This window comes from Tenebrio molitor, chromosome 7 (genome assembly GCF_963966145.1).
Source record: "Tenebrio molitor chromosome 7, icTenMoli1.1, whole genome shotgun sequence".
Taxonomy (NCBI): Eukaryota; Metazoa; Arthropoda; class Insecta; order Coleoptera; family Tenebrionidae; genus Tenebrio; species Tenebrio molitor.
The window spans coordinates 3,196,052-3,212,602 of NC_091052.1; the positions used below are offsets into that span (position 1 = coordinate 3,196,052).

Consider the following 16,551-nt stretch of genomic DNA (forward strand, 5'->3'; position numbering starts at 1 on the left):
GGTCGTTAGGGGTAGACCCTGCGGATCGTTTCTTGTAAAAAATGAACGAATCGTGTTTCGAAAATGTCACAGCAACTTGTTGCTACCGAAATTTTTACGTTGCTTTTAATAATAAATAGACAGCGGTTAAATCCCTCGGCTGCAAAAAATTTATAACAAGGCAATGAGTATCATCCATCCTTCCATGTCGAGCAATAAAAAGTTTCAGTGGCTGTGAAAGGCTCGAATTCAATTGAAGATGAAATATTTTCGAGGGTCTGAATAAAAAATCACTCAGCCATATTCAGACGTCATCTATGTTATACTGTAGTACGAAAAGCCCTTGTAGTTTCATATAAAACATTTGATAGGCATTTCTAATATTTTTATTGGTTGGGCTCCTGCGCCAATCGTCTTCTTCGCCCAAACTGTTTTGTATGATAAATCAGTTTGAGCAGGTCCTATTTGCATGAATAATTGACGAAGTCGAGTTAAAGAAAAAATAAAATGAAAATGTGTTTCCTGGAGGATCTGGGTCGAGTAAATGATTTTCAGATGGTTTCGTTAAAATTTAATAAAAATAAATAAGCTTTTACACTATAGATGCCTACGAGTATTCTACACTTTTTGGTTCAATTAGCATAGACATTTTTATAAAACAGAAATTGACAAGGTACTTAAATTAGTTTCCTGATTTGGAGCATCGAACATCTTTTCAAATAAAACTCTCGGTTCAACATTCAGCCGACATTCGGCAAATTTAATTACCACTGCGGCTGCCGTCAGGAACTGCGACAGATGGCGGTAGTTCGAAGCTCTCCACTGCTGCCTTTTCGTCAACTAACACCGAGTTTTATTTTCGTTTAATTGGATGCTACATACATTATCAGTCACACTTATAAATAATTATACTCCGTACGTCTCGAGTAGCAGCACTCTCATCACTCACAATCTTTTGTTAATACTTCCGTTAAAAACGTGCAAATTAAACATAATGGAAGCATGTAGAAACATGACTTAATACTGACTTATTTGCGTTGTAAAGTCATGAAACCGTTACAGCAACAGCTTGGAAAAGAAAGATAATACATAAGAGATTACGTAAGTTTGAAAAATTCAGAATCGTCGACATCAGGTCACGAGAAGGCATGTTCCATTTTTGTCCACACTTACGTAAAATTAGGAACTTTTTATTTGTCGTTATAATAATTTAACGCACTTGCGATGGCTGCTTGGGCAAACTCGTTATCACAGGGGTTGTTATCCCAGAAAGCTCCGGGACAGCCTCGTTGTTCGAAGCATTCGTAACTGATGTCAGCCATCGCTGTGCAACACGAAATTATTGCCCAAGTACATCTACTAAGCTCCCTAGGTCTGTCAGCTTGCCTCGGCGGAGCTGCTGTAGAGGGTGCGGGACGATTTACTTGATTCGAAACAGGCGCACCCAAACCAGCATCTGTGAACTCTCCAACTGCGACTCCTTCAGGATCTGTAGGTTTGTGGATTAAAGGAGGACGAGGTCGACTCGGTCTCGTCCTCCGAGTGGGAACAATAGAAGTGGTAGTGGGGACCGGCCTCTGAGTGGGGCTCTGATCGCCGTCCCCCAAATCCCAAATCGGTCTGTCGTCGAATCTATTCGAGATCTTCATCGTAGTAGATGAGGAAGTGGTAGGTTCGACTGGTGGAAGATACGCAGGTCCCTTGAACGGCCTCTTGGGGGGATTGTCTTTAGGCGTCCCCGGATTGAGGACGATTGCTTGTGGAGGGTAGAAAATCGGAATTCTTCCGGGAGCCCCATAAATAGGAATGTAGTAGGGCCTGGTAAGTGGGTACAGCGATGGACGCCATACGTTAATGCCCGGGTAGGGATGGGTGAAGGTGATCTGCGTCGACCAAGCGTCGTAACTCCTCTTCCGTCTCGATCCCGACGGGACTCTCTTCTTCGGCGACTCTATCCTGTTCTTGTGTTGCACCTTCTCCCCTACGAATCTATCTCCCCAACCGACTTGCAGGTAGCGTACGGTGTTCTTGGTCCCGAGAAGGTCGGCCTGATGGGACGTATGGACTCCTGGACGGTGATCTGTTGCTTCGGTGAGCAGCTGGGGTTGGGGTCTATCCTCGCGCGCTTCGTATTGATCTCGTGCCGATTCGGAGGGATGAGGACTCCACGCTGTAGTGCTTGCAAGCGCTAGCGCCAGCGCTATCACGCGGATAAATGACATCATCCTGCAACAATTGGCATCGGTCAGTGCAAACGGATTCGCAGATTAACAGCTACAGCAGTGGATTCGGACGCTTAAAATAAAACGGCGCTTTTGTGGAAAAATGTTCATTTCTTTTTATTGAAATACTGGTAACGAACGGATTCAAACGACTTTTTCAATTTTAACGGATCTGATTTAATTGTTAAATACTTGTCAAACTTTGAGCTTCTAAAATTATGTTTGCAAATGTTCATAGTCGCCAGGTGAAAATGCAAAATACAAATAAACGTATAAAGAATGAAACGAAAACGTCAATGTCAGAAGTGACAGTTAACAACGAATTAATATTAGGCATCTGTTTCAAAAAAGCGGCACAATAATATTTTTTCCAAAGCTAGTTTGAAAATTAATCATTTGTTTTTCATTTATGAACTGGCTACAACAATTTTAAATTCGGCTTTTATTCCCTTTTTATATCTATAACATGCCCGAGTAGTTGCAGAAGTCTAAAGGCGGCCACCAAGGCAACAATTGGCAACATGTTGCCTTGGTGTAAAGGCGGCCTAATACCTTTTCACTATCCAGTACTTATAAAGACAATAACACCCTTATTAAATTTAATCATGACTATAATTACCATGGTGATGAATTCATCTCTTTCTGGCAGGTTATAGTTGCATAAATCTATATCGTTTTATGTTTACTTTAATCACGACTTTAGTTAGGGGCAACTTTAATAACGGTGTCACGGCCCATTTTTGTTACATTTCAAAAAACTTCATATTCACACAGAATTAAAAATTATATTTGAACTACTGAATTATCAGTAGACGATAAAAGAGTTTGAGCAAGCTACTGAACTAATGATAAATCGTGTAAATAATTACAAAATCATTAGTTTAAAGAAACTGATGCAAATGCAAATATTGACGTGCACGTCAAAAAAATAAAAATTAATTTTTAGAACATGGCTTCCGGTGTATAATGTCAACAGTAATTAGCGCATGATATATACACCCAATCAGATAATTAAATAATTAACATTTTGCATTTAAATATTTTGTTAAAAAGAATTTCAATCAACTTGGGTCAGGTTCTATTTGTTGAAAAAAAAAACTGGTAACAAATGCAAAAAGCTTATTTCCATTTTTGTTATCATTTAAAATGTTAATATTTACTCCCGATTTTGTAAATAATTATATGCTGCAACAAAAATACAGGGCTTGGCTTAAATAAATAATTTAAATCTAGAAGTTACCTTCGTGGGGAATTTCAAAGTATTTTTTGCATGTGTGCTATAAAAAATGATTATGATATCATTATTATTAGGAAATTACAGATGCCTGCTTCTCATTGAGACAAGATCTGTGAACCGTACCTATTTCTAGGAAGCAACTTCACGTACTTTGGTTGCTCAGATAAGAGAGAGTGATACTGAAGTAAAAATCAATTCTGGGCAAAATATCCAGACAAAATTCTGAATCATTCTTTGCTAACTCACATTGGGCAAACAGATTTTTACCAATTATTGAATATAGGTAAACTGCGTAGCAGTAGCATGTGAGGATGACTATTTCCCTGTTGATGGTGTTAGTATTAAATATATTAACGTTAACGGGAGCAAAACACAGTTGAAACTTGTCTCAGTTTAAAAGCCAACAACCTAACCTAAAAATGCGACATTCAATATTAAGCTCTACATTCAAAATTTGCCAAGTTTTCATAGCTAGCTCGACCAGACAATCATTTATAGATACCCCGTATATAAATCTTAATATCTTTAGCTGTACCTACTATAAAGAAAATCGATCTCGGGAAGCTTAGTTCTGTACATATATGGTATCTTTGTGATTACATTTTATCGGTTTATTGACTGACGCAGAAACATCTATTAGAACATTAACAATTTCCTACAACTCCTCGAAAAATGTTGACGCCATAAATATCGTACTCTCAGAATCATGATTGACAAGAAAAGAAAAAATCTGCTAAATGTGGTTCATGATTTGCTTATGAAATAAATATGTATCATAAAAAAACAATCATGATTTATAAGATATGCCAATATTTTCCTAGGTTTCATGTTGTTTCAGTCACAAAGAGAACGTATTATGACTTTATGTATTCTCAAGCGAATCCTTTTATTATTTTAGGTAAGTGCTAAAATGTATTTAAGAAATAAAACACACCCAGCTTAAGACATCGAAAAATGTTGGTGCTATCGATTTATGATACAAAATTATATAAATAACTATTGCTAAATTTGAGTAATGAGTGTTTCTTATTTATAAATAAAGGTTATATGATAATATTTCCGTATGACTTATCGAAGGCGATTTATTAACATTTTGTCCAAGTTTTTGCAAGTCCATTAGTAAAAATTCTCGCATATTTATTTTCGGCCGATGATTAAAAATACTGTTCGATAATCCGGCCATTATCGCAGACTGTCTCACGGTCTTGTGAAAATTGGCCATAAAATAAAAAGTGAAAATTATTCGAACGATAAAGAACCTAATTAGCATGCACCCCGCAGAAAACAAGAAGATAAGAATACAAAAGATGCTGACAAGCTACGAGAAACCCAGTTAACTACGCCGAGGAAATAAGGACAAGATTGCCGTATTAAATTGGCAACGCAACAAACAGCTGTCTTTGACTTTTTCAACCTAATACACTTTTGACAAATTGAAACATCAACGAAAATAAAATCTTCAAGTTACCTAATATCCTCTAGTCCCGACACTAATTAAATACCCTTCCTTCGAACACACACCGACACTGCACGCTCCTCAGGTGGATGCTTGTATTTGTACAATTACGCTTTCATCCTTTTCTCACGTCACAAATGAAAACTCACGATTCCACAAAACCGATCCGAACCCTCGTCACAGTATTCCCGACCAAATCACTTTTCAGCGAGACAATGAGTGGCGCTTTGTATTGATACACGATTTTATACGAATTCATTGACATTTTTTGTTACAGATATTAAGAGGTTTGCTCTTTAAACAACAAGCTTTTTCCATTTTAAACTGTTTGACGAAGAGATTAAAACGAGGAAACGAACCAGCCGATTCTAACGTCCTCTAAAAATCACAAAAAAAATAAAAGGAGTATTCAAAGAAGTTAATTAAACGAGATAGCTTCGCTTACAAACATAATTGCGAGGAGTTAAATTATTTAACAGGCAACCAACATCACAGCTCTTTATTTGTACTTTATTTAACGGACCACCATTGCGACAAGTATTTTTAGCATCGATTGTTAAAACATAATTGCGAAATTGCGTTATTAAAAACACGTGCGTGGGACAGACTAACAATTTCAAGTATTTACATTTTTAGTGGATCGTTTTTTATGGTCGTTAAAGTCCACAACAAATTTTTTATTAAATTTGTCGTCTTTTCAGGACTAACGATGTTAACAAATTTAAGACGCGAATGCATAAAGGCTCGTGCGTAGCCATTTGTCCGGGTTTTTCCCGACGTAATTGTAATTATGCCATCAGTACCAACTGTCGAAATGTTTATTTTAAACATCGCATAGTCACCGGAATCATCGTTTAGACAGAATTTCTTCCGTACTGTGGTATTACTTCAATTATAAATAACTTTCATCTTTATGAATAAAACATTACTGACATGACTTCCGCTTCAGTTTGAAAATCTGACCGTTAATTAGTTTCTACAGATTTTTTAAACGTGATAGGTCAGATAAATGAATATCGTTCGATCAGGATGTGGTACGATCCCACAATGCCATTGATTTATTTCCATATACAAAGCAATCCTTTTAACGTTTAATAATTTACCACTGCTAAATAATTTCTTTCATTCAATTATACCTATTTTTAAGTATCTAATAATAAGTGTCAATGGAAAAACATTTTTTTCAGTTTCATAACGAGGAAATTCGCTTTTTGATGTCAACTGGAAATCCCTCCCAGAAATCGATTAATTAATTAATTACAAAGTCCAGTTTAATTGGGAAAGAACTCAAGTTTTCTCATTAATTTTAAACAAGGTTTACCGGACAGTGGAAGCAACTGGCTTCTTGCGAAATGCACAACTGAAAATGTACGATTTTAATGACGTAGTAAAACTGCAAATCCAACCGCAAACATGGGTTTCCTATTTTAATACGTTAAAAACAAATTTGCTCACGTTTACACGATTATATAATGTTATGTGTTCATTGTACCAGACATCACCTGGAAACTTTATAGCTGTCAATTAAAAAAAAAAACACATTTAGTTATTTATTTATTCAACAAAAAATATAACTCAACTGAAGAATTTTCAAAATTAAAAAAAATCGTCTGCTAACCATTAGTAAAAGCAATTCAATAACAATTTACCCAAAATAAAATCAAAAACTTGTTTACTTTCGAACTGTTGGCGCAGCGTTGGGAATGTTTCAAATAAATTTTAAAGCAACGTTGGAAATTTTCTTTGATACCTTTGCATCACTGATACATACATTTTCACAACCAGTTCTGCAGTTGTCACCCCCTCGAGCAAAAAAATTCAACTCTCCTTTATATTTTTTACTTCAAACACTAGAAATATAAATTAATTAGAGAATTTGTATTCCACGAATGGAGACAATGTGGCGACTTCTGTTTTAATCAAAATAAAATTACAGAGCACTTCGAATGAATTTCTGTTAATGAATTTTGGGCAAAAAATACAATTTGTGTGTTCTTTGTGTACAATTGACGTATTTTGTCAACCTTGAACATATTTTGTGTGTAAATATCTTTGTATTTTTAAACAGAATACTTAATATTTTAAGAGCATTTTAGAATAGTGAGAAAATTTCGAACGTAGCAAGCTCCTCGAACCAACATTTACATTTTCCAGAATATTTGTTTATTTTACAATTCAGGGCGGACTGATTTAGTTAGAATTTTTCATTAATTTTAAAATGATATAAACAACACAATTATTTATTTAGTGGTACATACTTTTCATCAAAAATAAAAAATTAAGAATCATCACAACTATAAATTTGAAAGCATATTTTTGGTTATAAAAGTATATAAAATAGATAAAATTAATTGGGACTGAAATTTTGTTGCCCAAGAAAATTTCATTATTTCTGACTGGCAGGAGATAATTAATTTTTCTCAAGTTAATAAGCAATTAAAAAGTAATTAATTATTATTTATGAATAAAATTATTTCACGTCAGTTTATATTACTAAGGGTTGCACAATTTTCTGTTTCTTTTGTTGTTCATACGTAAGAAGAAGTGAGCGAAAAATTCCAGAATTATTCGTTTGGTAATGAAAAATTTTCATTCTTCCAGTTTTTAAACAATAATTTAACAAACGGCCGCTTCCTAATCAGAGCGTTAAATTTGTACATTTCGAGGACACGACAAAATTAAATTACAATGTTCCAAAACACGAAACAGAAATGCCAAGATATTCGATAATAGCTGACAAATGCACAAAAACGTCGCGTGGCCTCGATTGTCGCCTCGAATCGTTTTAAATAATTTATAATTAATGGTTACCTGTCAGTCATGTGTAATTATGTGGTCTTCTCAAACTTCTTTTCACTTGAACCACGAACTATTATTCACATCGATCTATAATCGTGTGGTTAATGTGACCGCAACGTTTCAGACTTCAGAAATAAATGGAGCACGCACGCTGAAGCCTCAACTTATAAATGCTTAAATACTCCCCGAACTATTTTACAGCAGAAAAGTGATTCAGCTCGGAAGATCCGGTGGCGTATGGGATAACATAACATGCTGAAATTTTTTTGCCGGTCAAAGTTGAAAGATACGACCGCGGCTGAAAAACCCTAGGTCGTGAGAAACATCCTGATAACTGAAAACAACAAGTACTGCACAGAATTAAGATCATTTGCAGTTTGCAACGACAAAAATCAATTTTACTCCTTGGCTTTCAATTTTACTGCGAGATTAAAAAATGCATGTTGCGAAATTTTTTTATATCACCTATAATTCCTTCATACATTTCTGTTGTTGTGTATTTAGTGAAACATTACATCTGCTGTTCGTTAAACTAATTTAATTTTTACGGCACTACGTATCTCTGTGCTAATATAGGGTCTATTACTCGGCATTTCAATAAACAAACAATCTCTTGCGCACATTTAAGTAAATATAATTAAGTCGTGAGACTCACTTTTTAGAAAAACTGCATTTTATGACCGACAAATTTAAGACTCCGGAGATTTTGGACCACCTAAAAATCTGCCAAAACTTGGAAACAACAACCTAGTTATTTATAATGATACGATGTATCATATCCTCTTCGTGATCTATTTATAATAAATGCTTTTGTTTTTGTTAAATATGTAATGATAATCACAGATTTTAGCGGAACTTTTAAAACAGATGTTTCAAATGTCGTGGATTTTATCTTGAAAATTATTTTTCGTCATTAGGATCTAATCTGCATTTTTGCATTCATTTTGCTTAATGAACGGTCTCTTTGATCTGCAGTTAATTTTCGTTAACGAATTGAACATTAAATTTCTCTCGAATGAAAATGAACAATAATTATCTGATCAGAAATGATGTAACATTAAATACGTCATAACAAAATCATAATCCACCATTCTAGAATGATACCTGATAAGCAGAAATGAATCACCGCGTGTATACTAGACTTGGCGCCACACATCAAATATTATTATTATTAATTCACTTTCGCTCACCTCGATGCATGAAAGTGCATGACAATTTGACACGGCGTGAACAAATTCGCTTGCATTTTTCTCGGCAAGTCACGTTCATCATTTGGGAATAGATCCGATCTCCAACCGTTGCACGTTGTAACGTCTGCCAAAATGAAGAGCTAAAATCCCGTCCTGCAGCGAACTAAATTTCAGCCAGAAGAGCGTCGACGTGCTTTGTCCCTTTGAGTATTAGCCGAGGACTCGGCAGGTTTTGCTTTATGAGGAAAAAATAATACAAAAATAGCCCCACAGATAATTAATTAACCGACAGAATGGCCTTTATGATTGCAGCGTGCTTTTTTAAGTTTCCGAACGGCTGGCTCATGTTTACAAGAGCTTTGACAACCGTTATGGCCAACTTTTTCGCCAAGGTAATTAACAACGATTTACACAACCAGATTCTCGGTGTTTGGATTGTTTTTTGTCAGATCCATTCACACGCGAATCCAGCTTTGACCGACTCGGTTGAATTCTTTTTCTAAAGCCGTTCCTTCCCATCGCCAACAGAACGGTTCAAAATTTATTCCAGATCAGATTTCGGGTGATATCGACGCCTGTTAAAAATTCTCTGACGTCAGAGTAGCGTTTATTTATCTGATAGTTCTAAAAATGTAATTAACTCAACTACAAACCCGCCATTACTCGTGTTTTAATTTGTTTTCAAATGACTAATAGTGATTTTTCTTGTAAAACGTAAATCATGTGGCCTACGAGTTTATTTGGAATTTCCTTTTAATTAAGCACATTACACATATTTTTCTCAGTTGGTACTTTAATTAACTAAATCTGGTGGATAACGGAATTTCGAGTTTCGTCTCAAATATTAACGGAGGAATTTTATTCCGAAATTAAATCACCTTACTTCACAGAGTTCATGTAAGGTGTTTAGAATATGAGCTCGTACTTTCCAAGAACAAACTTTGCTAAATTATGTGTATACAGTGTCCGCTGTACACTGAACAATATAGTTAAGCAATTTGTAATATTCTTGTCTTGTGAACTTTTTGTCATTCTTCTGCTAACCTTCACTTAACAGCTATGTGACGCCTTGAAGAATTGCTTGATCTTTTCCTCTTGGCTGTGAAATGCACAAGTCATAAGTCAGTTGTTATTTTGTTTATTGGCATCAAGACTAAGATTTTGCAACTAAATGATGTAGCAATTATATGCGCGTGCCAGAAACGTGTCACTTTTAAATGCGGGTAAGGAATTGCTATTTCGATGGTATCGATGAGACAACAGGACTAACTAATGATTTTTTTTAATGCTTTTTAGACTTCTCCTATTTGGTTAATGCTACCACGGTGATGGTCTTAAAATTACTGCCAAGGGGACTGATAATAGAACACACTTTTTTACTTCCCACGTCAACGACAATTTACCACAAACGTTTTCTCTAATATAATATGTATGAAATTCTCGTGTTTTACCACCGACGGTTTCCCTGGGTCTTCCTAGTCAGTCCCCTTCCAGTGATTGTGTCTTCATGAGGCAAAGGTCAATCCTTTAGAATCTAGTGTATGATATTCATACTTCTACAAATTAACTAAAGTTGCACAAATTATCTTCAACTTTGCCGTTTCGGCTCTCGCCCTCCAACAAAATGTGACGCATGCTGCATAATTTGACAGTTGTCGTCACGTGAAAAATGAGTACGTCATCGAGAACGTCTGTGGCGGAGCAAAGTCATGATATACTAGCTACACGCAAGCATGTTGTCGGATAGCGCAAGAAAATTGATTTTGAAGCAAATAGTGTCGTAATTTTGAATTTAGCATTTAATACGTTATACCCGTTAGTTAGTAGAAAGTATGACGAATTAGAGCTGTGTTTGGTCTTTAAATATTAGAATATTTGCATGTTTTGGTGGTGGTTGAAAGAGAATGAAAGAAAAAGGAAGAATAAAAGTGAATGAGAGTTAGAGGCCGATTTCAAGTTGACTTGCGACGATCGCACTTGATGTCATGGTAACGGCGCAAGAGAGAAAGATGAGGCATATTGGTAATTAATGTGTAGGACAAAGATAGCTACACATTTGCGCTGCACCACCTATTATTTGCCAGCTTGCCACTATGACTTGAAATTGGGCCCTGAGTCATGTGGGGACTAATCAGAGTTGTAGAGTCAGGGGAGATAATAGAGACAGTCAGAGGATTCGAGATAGTTAGGTAGTTAGAGAGTTAGATAGGACTCGACTAGATTTCATAATTTCATGTACTCACTGTGTTTAATTCGTCATTAAATATCATCATTTAACACTACTGACATTTATTTAAATCTCAAGTAGCCGAATCAAGTTAACAAAAGGGGCTATAGACCATAAAATTATTTTACTTCTTGCCAGACATAATGAAGATTAATTTTCCATTATTAGAATTAATTACCTGGTAAGGGGGCACGTGTTGCTGTGCCCCTCTACAGTAGGCGCACTGAGTGTGTGGTTAAAGCTTCAGAATGCAGGAACAAGGCGTCCAACTGTCTACTTTCTTTTTCAATTCGTTGTTATCCCCATGTAGTCATTGTTCGCAAAGCCTCCGCGTCAAATATGCAACACCTCCGCGAAACTTCTACGCCACAGAGTGCACGTACGGACCCACCACAAAGGGAATTTTGGGAAAACGTGTAGTCACCCACCCGATTAAGATGCTTATTTTCGTGCAAACAGAGAGAATACGCTATCGGTCCTTTTCCAAATGGATAAACAGACCACTAAATGAATTTGGTAATAACTTCCGAAGTGGATAAACGGGGACCGGAAAATTATAAACCCCAGGTGAGTGTTTCCAATTTAATTTCTGGTTCGGTATTCGTGATTGGGCCAAATTGTAAGACCAGTGCTATTAATAATTGCTCGACTTCGTTTTACTGTTAAGAGAAATCGTGATGTTATCAGGGTTCGACTTTGAACGTTTTATTCGATTCTAAATATAAATTCAGTCGATGATGTAAAATTTAGGTAAGTAAAAATTGTGGTTCCGCCTATGAAAACGTTCAATTAGCTGAGTTGTTACAACCACAGCATGCAGACTTGCGGTGGGGAATCCCTGTTACGACCAAACAAGGTTATTATACTGAAGCATGAGCGTTGGCGGGAATGCAGACCGATCTGTAATCCAAGTCTGTGAGCATTAAGTGCAGATTGGGGATTAAGTCATTGCTTACACTATCATTAGTCACATATTGGAAAATCTAGGAAAATTCTTAGGATATAATACATACATAAATGCATAGTGTTGTCATTCATCTGTGTATTATTCATGAAACAGATATTTGAATATGAAATAATTTGCAATCTAAAATAGCCGTTTGTTAGGGAGATACAAGATCTGTATGTATTGTACTCCATTTTCCCATTAACAATTTACAAGAAATTTTCGCAATAAATACAACTTGTTTTAAATCCTCTTACACTTTTTGACGTTCGACGCATAAATTTCCCTTATCTTGCCATCCAACAATTTAAATTAAGTTATTATCGCCCATAGTTTGGACATTTTAGTTGAAATTGTGTTAGCACAGCATCCTCTCTGGTAAGATTTATTACACCTGCGTTTCACCAACAAAGTTGGTTAATCTGATTTGAGCGAATCTGATTGTTTATTGGCAAAATGTGTTGAATAACAATTTCTCTTGTGAACTGTAACAAATTACGCAAACTCTTTCGTATCTTTGTACCACTGGCTGCGTCCTTGTGCATTCAAAAGTCTCATACAATATGAGAATGTAAAGGTATCGCGAGAACTGCAAAATCAATTCCAACCTGTTTGATACCTTCAGGACCAAAAAAGCACCCTTGACGTGACACCACTTCGTTTAGAATCGATAGATTCCAAGGAGTCACGTGATCATCTTCAGGATAAGTGGAACTTTAAAATAGACTGTTACTTGACATGAGACGGTATTTACATTTTTTACGTGCAGAGAAAACCCAATTTCTTTCTAAGGGAAGAATAGTTAAGTGGGAAGGCATTGTTTCGACAGGGAACAGTCAAAGTTGAAAACCGTTCATAAAATAGAGGGGAGGGGATAATTTTGGTTTTGTATCGAATCGCGTTGATGAATTTGAAGGGGTAGAAGTGAGTGTAGAACTGTTGGAACTGACACACAAGTGAGTTTATGAATTAGGAAAGTTAGAAGAATTTTCAACAGTCCCAACCTGATCTGAATAAATTGTGCAGCACGGAATTTTAAAATTGTTTCGGCGGAAAGGGAATTAAGACACGAAAAGTCAAGATTGAGGGTCTATCAAATGTTTATTGTTAAGGTCAGAGGGTGTGGTACAATTTTGTACGACGCAGACGTGTAAATAGGTTTCATTAGCAATAGTTAAAATTATTTAAAATATGACTCAGGACTAAACCAAACTATTTGTGTTTCCGAAAATGCATGACGAGTCAAAATAATTATTACTCACTCCGTCGATCCACTTTCCAAATATGTAAATTTTATCCCCGAATCGCTTTTTCATAAATCGGTTGTGCGAGTAAATGTGTCAATAAAGCATTCAGGATTCTCGCGCCACATAACACGTACGTAATCTCATTTCCCCAAAAAATCAAAAGTTGAAAAGTAGAAGGCAACGTTCTGCTGTGTCTAACCGCGTAATGGTTTTAAAGCTGGGAGTTATTGCGTCTTTGCCACTGAACTATTAACCTTCTCTTATTGGGCCGGCCACCTTCCATGAATAATGTATGTCGATTTACCTGGACGTTGGTGTGCCATTTACCATAATCATGAATCTATGAAAATTTGATGGATACCGACAGAGTCACCTCGTCTAGATTTATTAACCGGAACATATAAAAACATGCATCGTTTATAGTTTTTTTGAGGAGCAACTATTTTGCCGGCGGTATTGGCAACCAACGCCCAACCCAAACGCAGACTTCTCCTTTTGATGTGGTCATATTCGCTCCTGTCTCCTCTGCTTTTAGTACACATCCCTAAGTTATTTTAATAGTTGGTACAGATAACAAGGCCGTGCTTCTCTCGTTTCTTATACAATAATAACACGCCCTCTAACAACTCCCTTACAAAATCAAAGCCTTTGCCTTATCCCTTTTATAGGGCGTCGTATAATTTTAGAGTTCCAGTGCGAGGACCATTCCAGAGAAACTTATTAACATGAATTTATTGTTAAATGCGGTCTTCTGAATACAAAGTCGTTTGTTTCGGGATTCAATTTCGTGTTTATCGTGACATTTGACCTACAAAAACGTAAAATTATCTTTATCCGAGGACGAGGCATAAACCGATGCTGGAAGAAACCTTCCGCCCGGAACTAACCGAGTAGCGAAAAGGGTTGCAGTTTTATGGCGAGGGTTATTTTTATGGTGCAATAATTATCGTGATTTTTACGAGTCTATAGGTATCAAAATAAATTTGTAGCCGTTCGTAATTTCAGAAGGTCAATATCATTGCTATGCTCCAAACGATACCATTAACATAACTCCAATGCTACACTAATAATTAAACAGGAGATAAAGAACATACTAATATTTTAACTCGTCCATAAAAACTAGATAAACGACGACTTTCCTAAATTAATTCTTTTAAATAATTATAATTAAAAAGACTGGAATGGAGGTGTGTCACTTGTGTTTTCCCTAATCTTCCAACGCACGTGTTTTATTAAAATTAGTGTACACCCTTAAATTGTCACCGATGCAAATCCCCTACTACAATTTTTCCTCCTAGATTCTGCCCTGTTACAGTAGAGTGCTGTTCTAAGCCAACAATACTTTTTCATGAGCGGAAATGTCATTTGCTCATTCGCACAAAATTGTTCTAAAAAGGAAATTATGACAGGTCGGAAAGTTTAGACACGACAAAAAGAAGTGTAGTTGTCAAGGGACAACTTCTGGGGTGAAATATTTAATTACCCGCAAAATCGTGAATACACTTAACACTTATCTTCTTTTTCCTTGACATGAATTATGCATGTAGTGTAAGTGTAGCGGTGGACAAAATAAATGTCCACCTGCGAGGCTACAGTGAGGTATGAATTCTGAAATTGTTGAGGGAGTTATGGCATCCAACGTTTTAGAATTCGATCATAAGCGAATATAAATGAGAAAAAATGAATCATTCTGTGGATGTTGTTCCTCGTCTAGTAAATATTTAATTCGTATTCACCAAATAAACATGGGTTGGCCTTCCTGATGGCAGTGTTACCACATTTTATCCAAATAGTGTAAACGGAATTTTTCAAACAACCAGAGATTGTATACGGAAACGTAGGAAATGTTTTGGAAATTTTTGCCTACTTGATTGCTAAATATTTTCTTTAATACATGTGGAGTTGACGCTAGTACGTCAACAATTAGCGCTAAATAAAATACAATTAAACAGAGCAAACACGGGAGAGTTAAGAGACAAAGAGCGAACCCGTCAATAAATCCTAATAAAAAACCGATAGTTGAGATTGTTTATGATGATGTCACGAGGCCTCCAGCTCGCCGTACTCACCTACTTAACAATCAGATGTTGATTTAACAGAACTACTATAAGAACATCACATCACGTCACGTCAACCTGAAGATTCCCCGTTTGTTGTACACTACACCTAGAGAGAATCAGCGGTTCAATGTATGTACGTGGAAACGGAGAATTGTGCCCCCTCTGTAGCACCGTTGGTGGGGCCCACATTTACCTTGACTTTGGATAATACACAAGCTATGATAATGTAAATGTCATTTATTTCGGATCAGTTGTCGAAGCCGAACAATATCCCGTCCAATAACACAACTTCGACGTTCCACCGACTCTTGTAATCCGCATAATTACAGCCGAGCATGGCTCACTCTCAATTACCGTGATGAACGCTTTTTGCCAAGATAATTACATAAAAGAACAAAAAGTAGGGTGGAACGGGGCACCGATTCTTAATTCCCATTTAACTTGAAGCCTTCGTTAATTATTTATTTAAATAACGAATCAACTTTTCGAATTCATCCGGCAGAAATGTTGATTTTCGCATTGTAATTCATTACGGTGTCAACTCTGCATCGCTGTGATGTTTATAACAATTATTATCACTGCGGTTGTTCGTACATTTTGTGGTATTATAATGTCTTTCTTTATGGTGCAACCGGAACAATCAAACTGCAGCGGTGCAGTGATGAAACGGTGACCGAAAACTGCACCAAAATTTCACTAGTCTCAACTTCATTTTGAATGTGAAGTTGGTTTTGTTGATTTACCATTCCCGCTTGTTGCAACAGCAATAAAGTGGCGCAAGTAGTCGAAATTAGTTTATCTCAGTTCTTTTCCTTGATTGTGCAAAGAAACAAAGAAGTTTGACCTTGCTGAAAGCTGCTCGCTGATCAAATAAAATAAAACAGCAATGAAATCGTGCACTAAATGTAATGCATGAACTTTATATAATGACTAACTTGAAAAATATTAGAAGGGTTAAAGTATTCTGCATCAAATATTCTTCACATTTGAATTTTGTTGTATATATTTTTTTATAAATGCCACAAATTAAAATATTTGCTTGAGGAAACTTCAGTATCTTAGTCTGAACTTTATTCTGTCGCGTCACTTTTCTGATTGTTTTGTACGATCAATAAATTATTATCGGTATAAGTAATAATCCATATCACCAGCAACACATTGCCATCATTCACGACCAGCAGTTCTCGC

General features: G+C 36.2%; 2 protein-coding genes across 6 annotated transcripts in view; one reads left to right on the plus strand and one right to left on the minus strand.

Moving 5' to 3' along the window:
- The window catches only part of LOC138135864 (uncharacterized), a 45,201-nt gene that overhangs the window by 15,730 nt on the left and 12,920 nt on the right, over window positions 1-16,551 (plus strand). The window lies entirely within an intron of this gene.
- On the minus strand, window positions 536-15,531 carry hdly (hadley). 4 transcript variants are annotated; one of them, XM_069054810.1, is made up of 2 exons: window positions 15,373-15,531; window positions 536-2,205 (listed from the first exon to the last, which is right to left on the minus strand). In XM_069054810.1, the coding sequence occupies exon 2, from the start codon at window positions 2,202-2,204 to the stop codon at window positions 1,170-1,172; it is 1,035 nt and encodes a 344-aa protein (XP_068910911.1). In that variant the 5' UTR covers window position 2,205; window positions 15,373-15,531; the 3' UTR covers window positions 536-1,169. The 4 variants fall into 4 exon arrangements, with proteins under 4 accessions (XP_068910911.1, XP_068910910.1, XP_068910912.1 ...); XM_069054809.1 differs by lacking the exon at window positions 15,373-15,531 and adding an exon at window positions 7,706-7,864; XM_069054811.1 differs by lacking the exon at window positions 15,373-15,531 and adding an exon at window positions 4,907-5,117.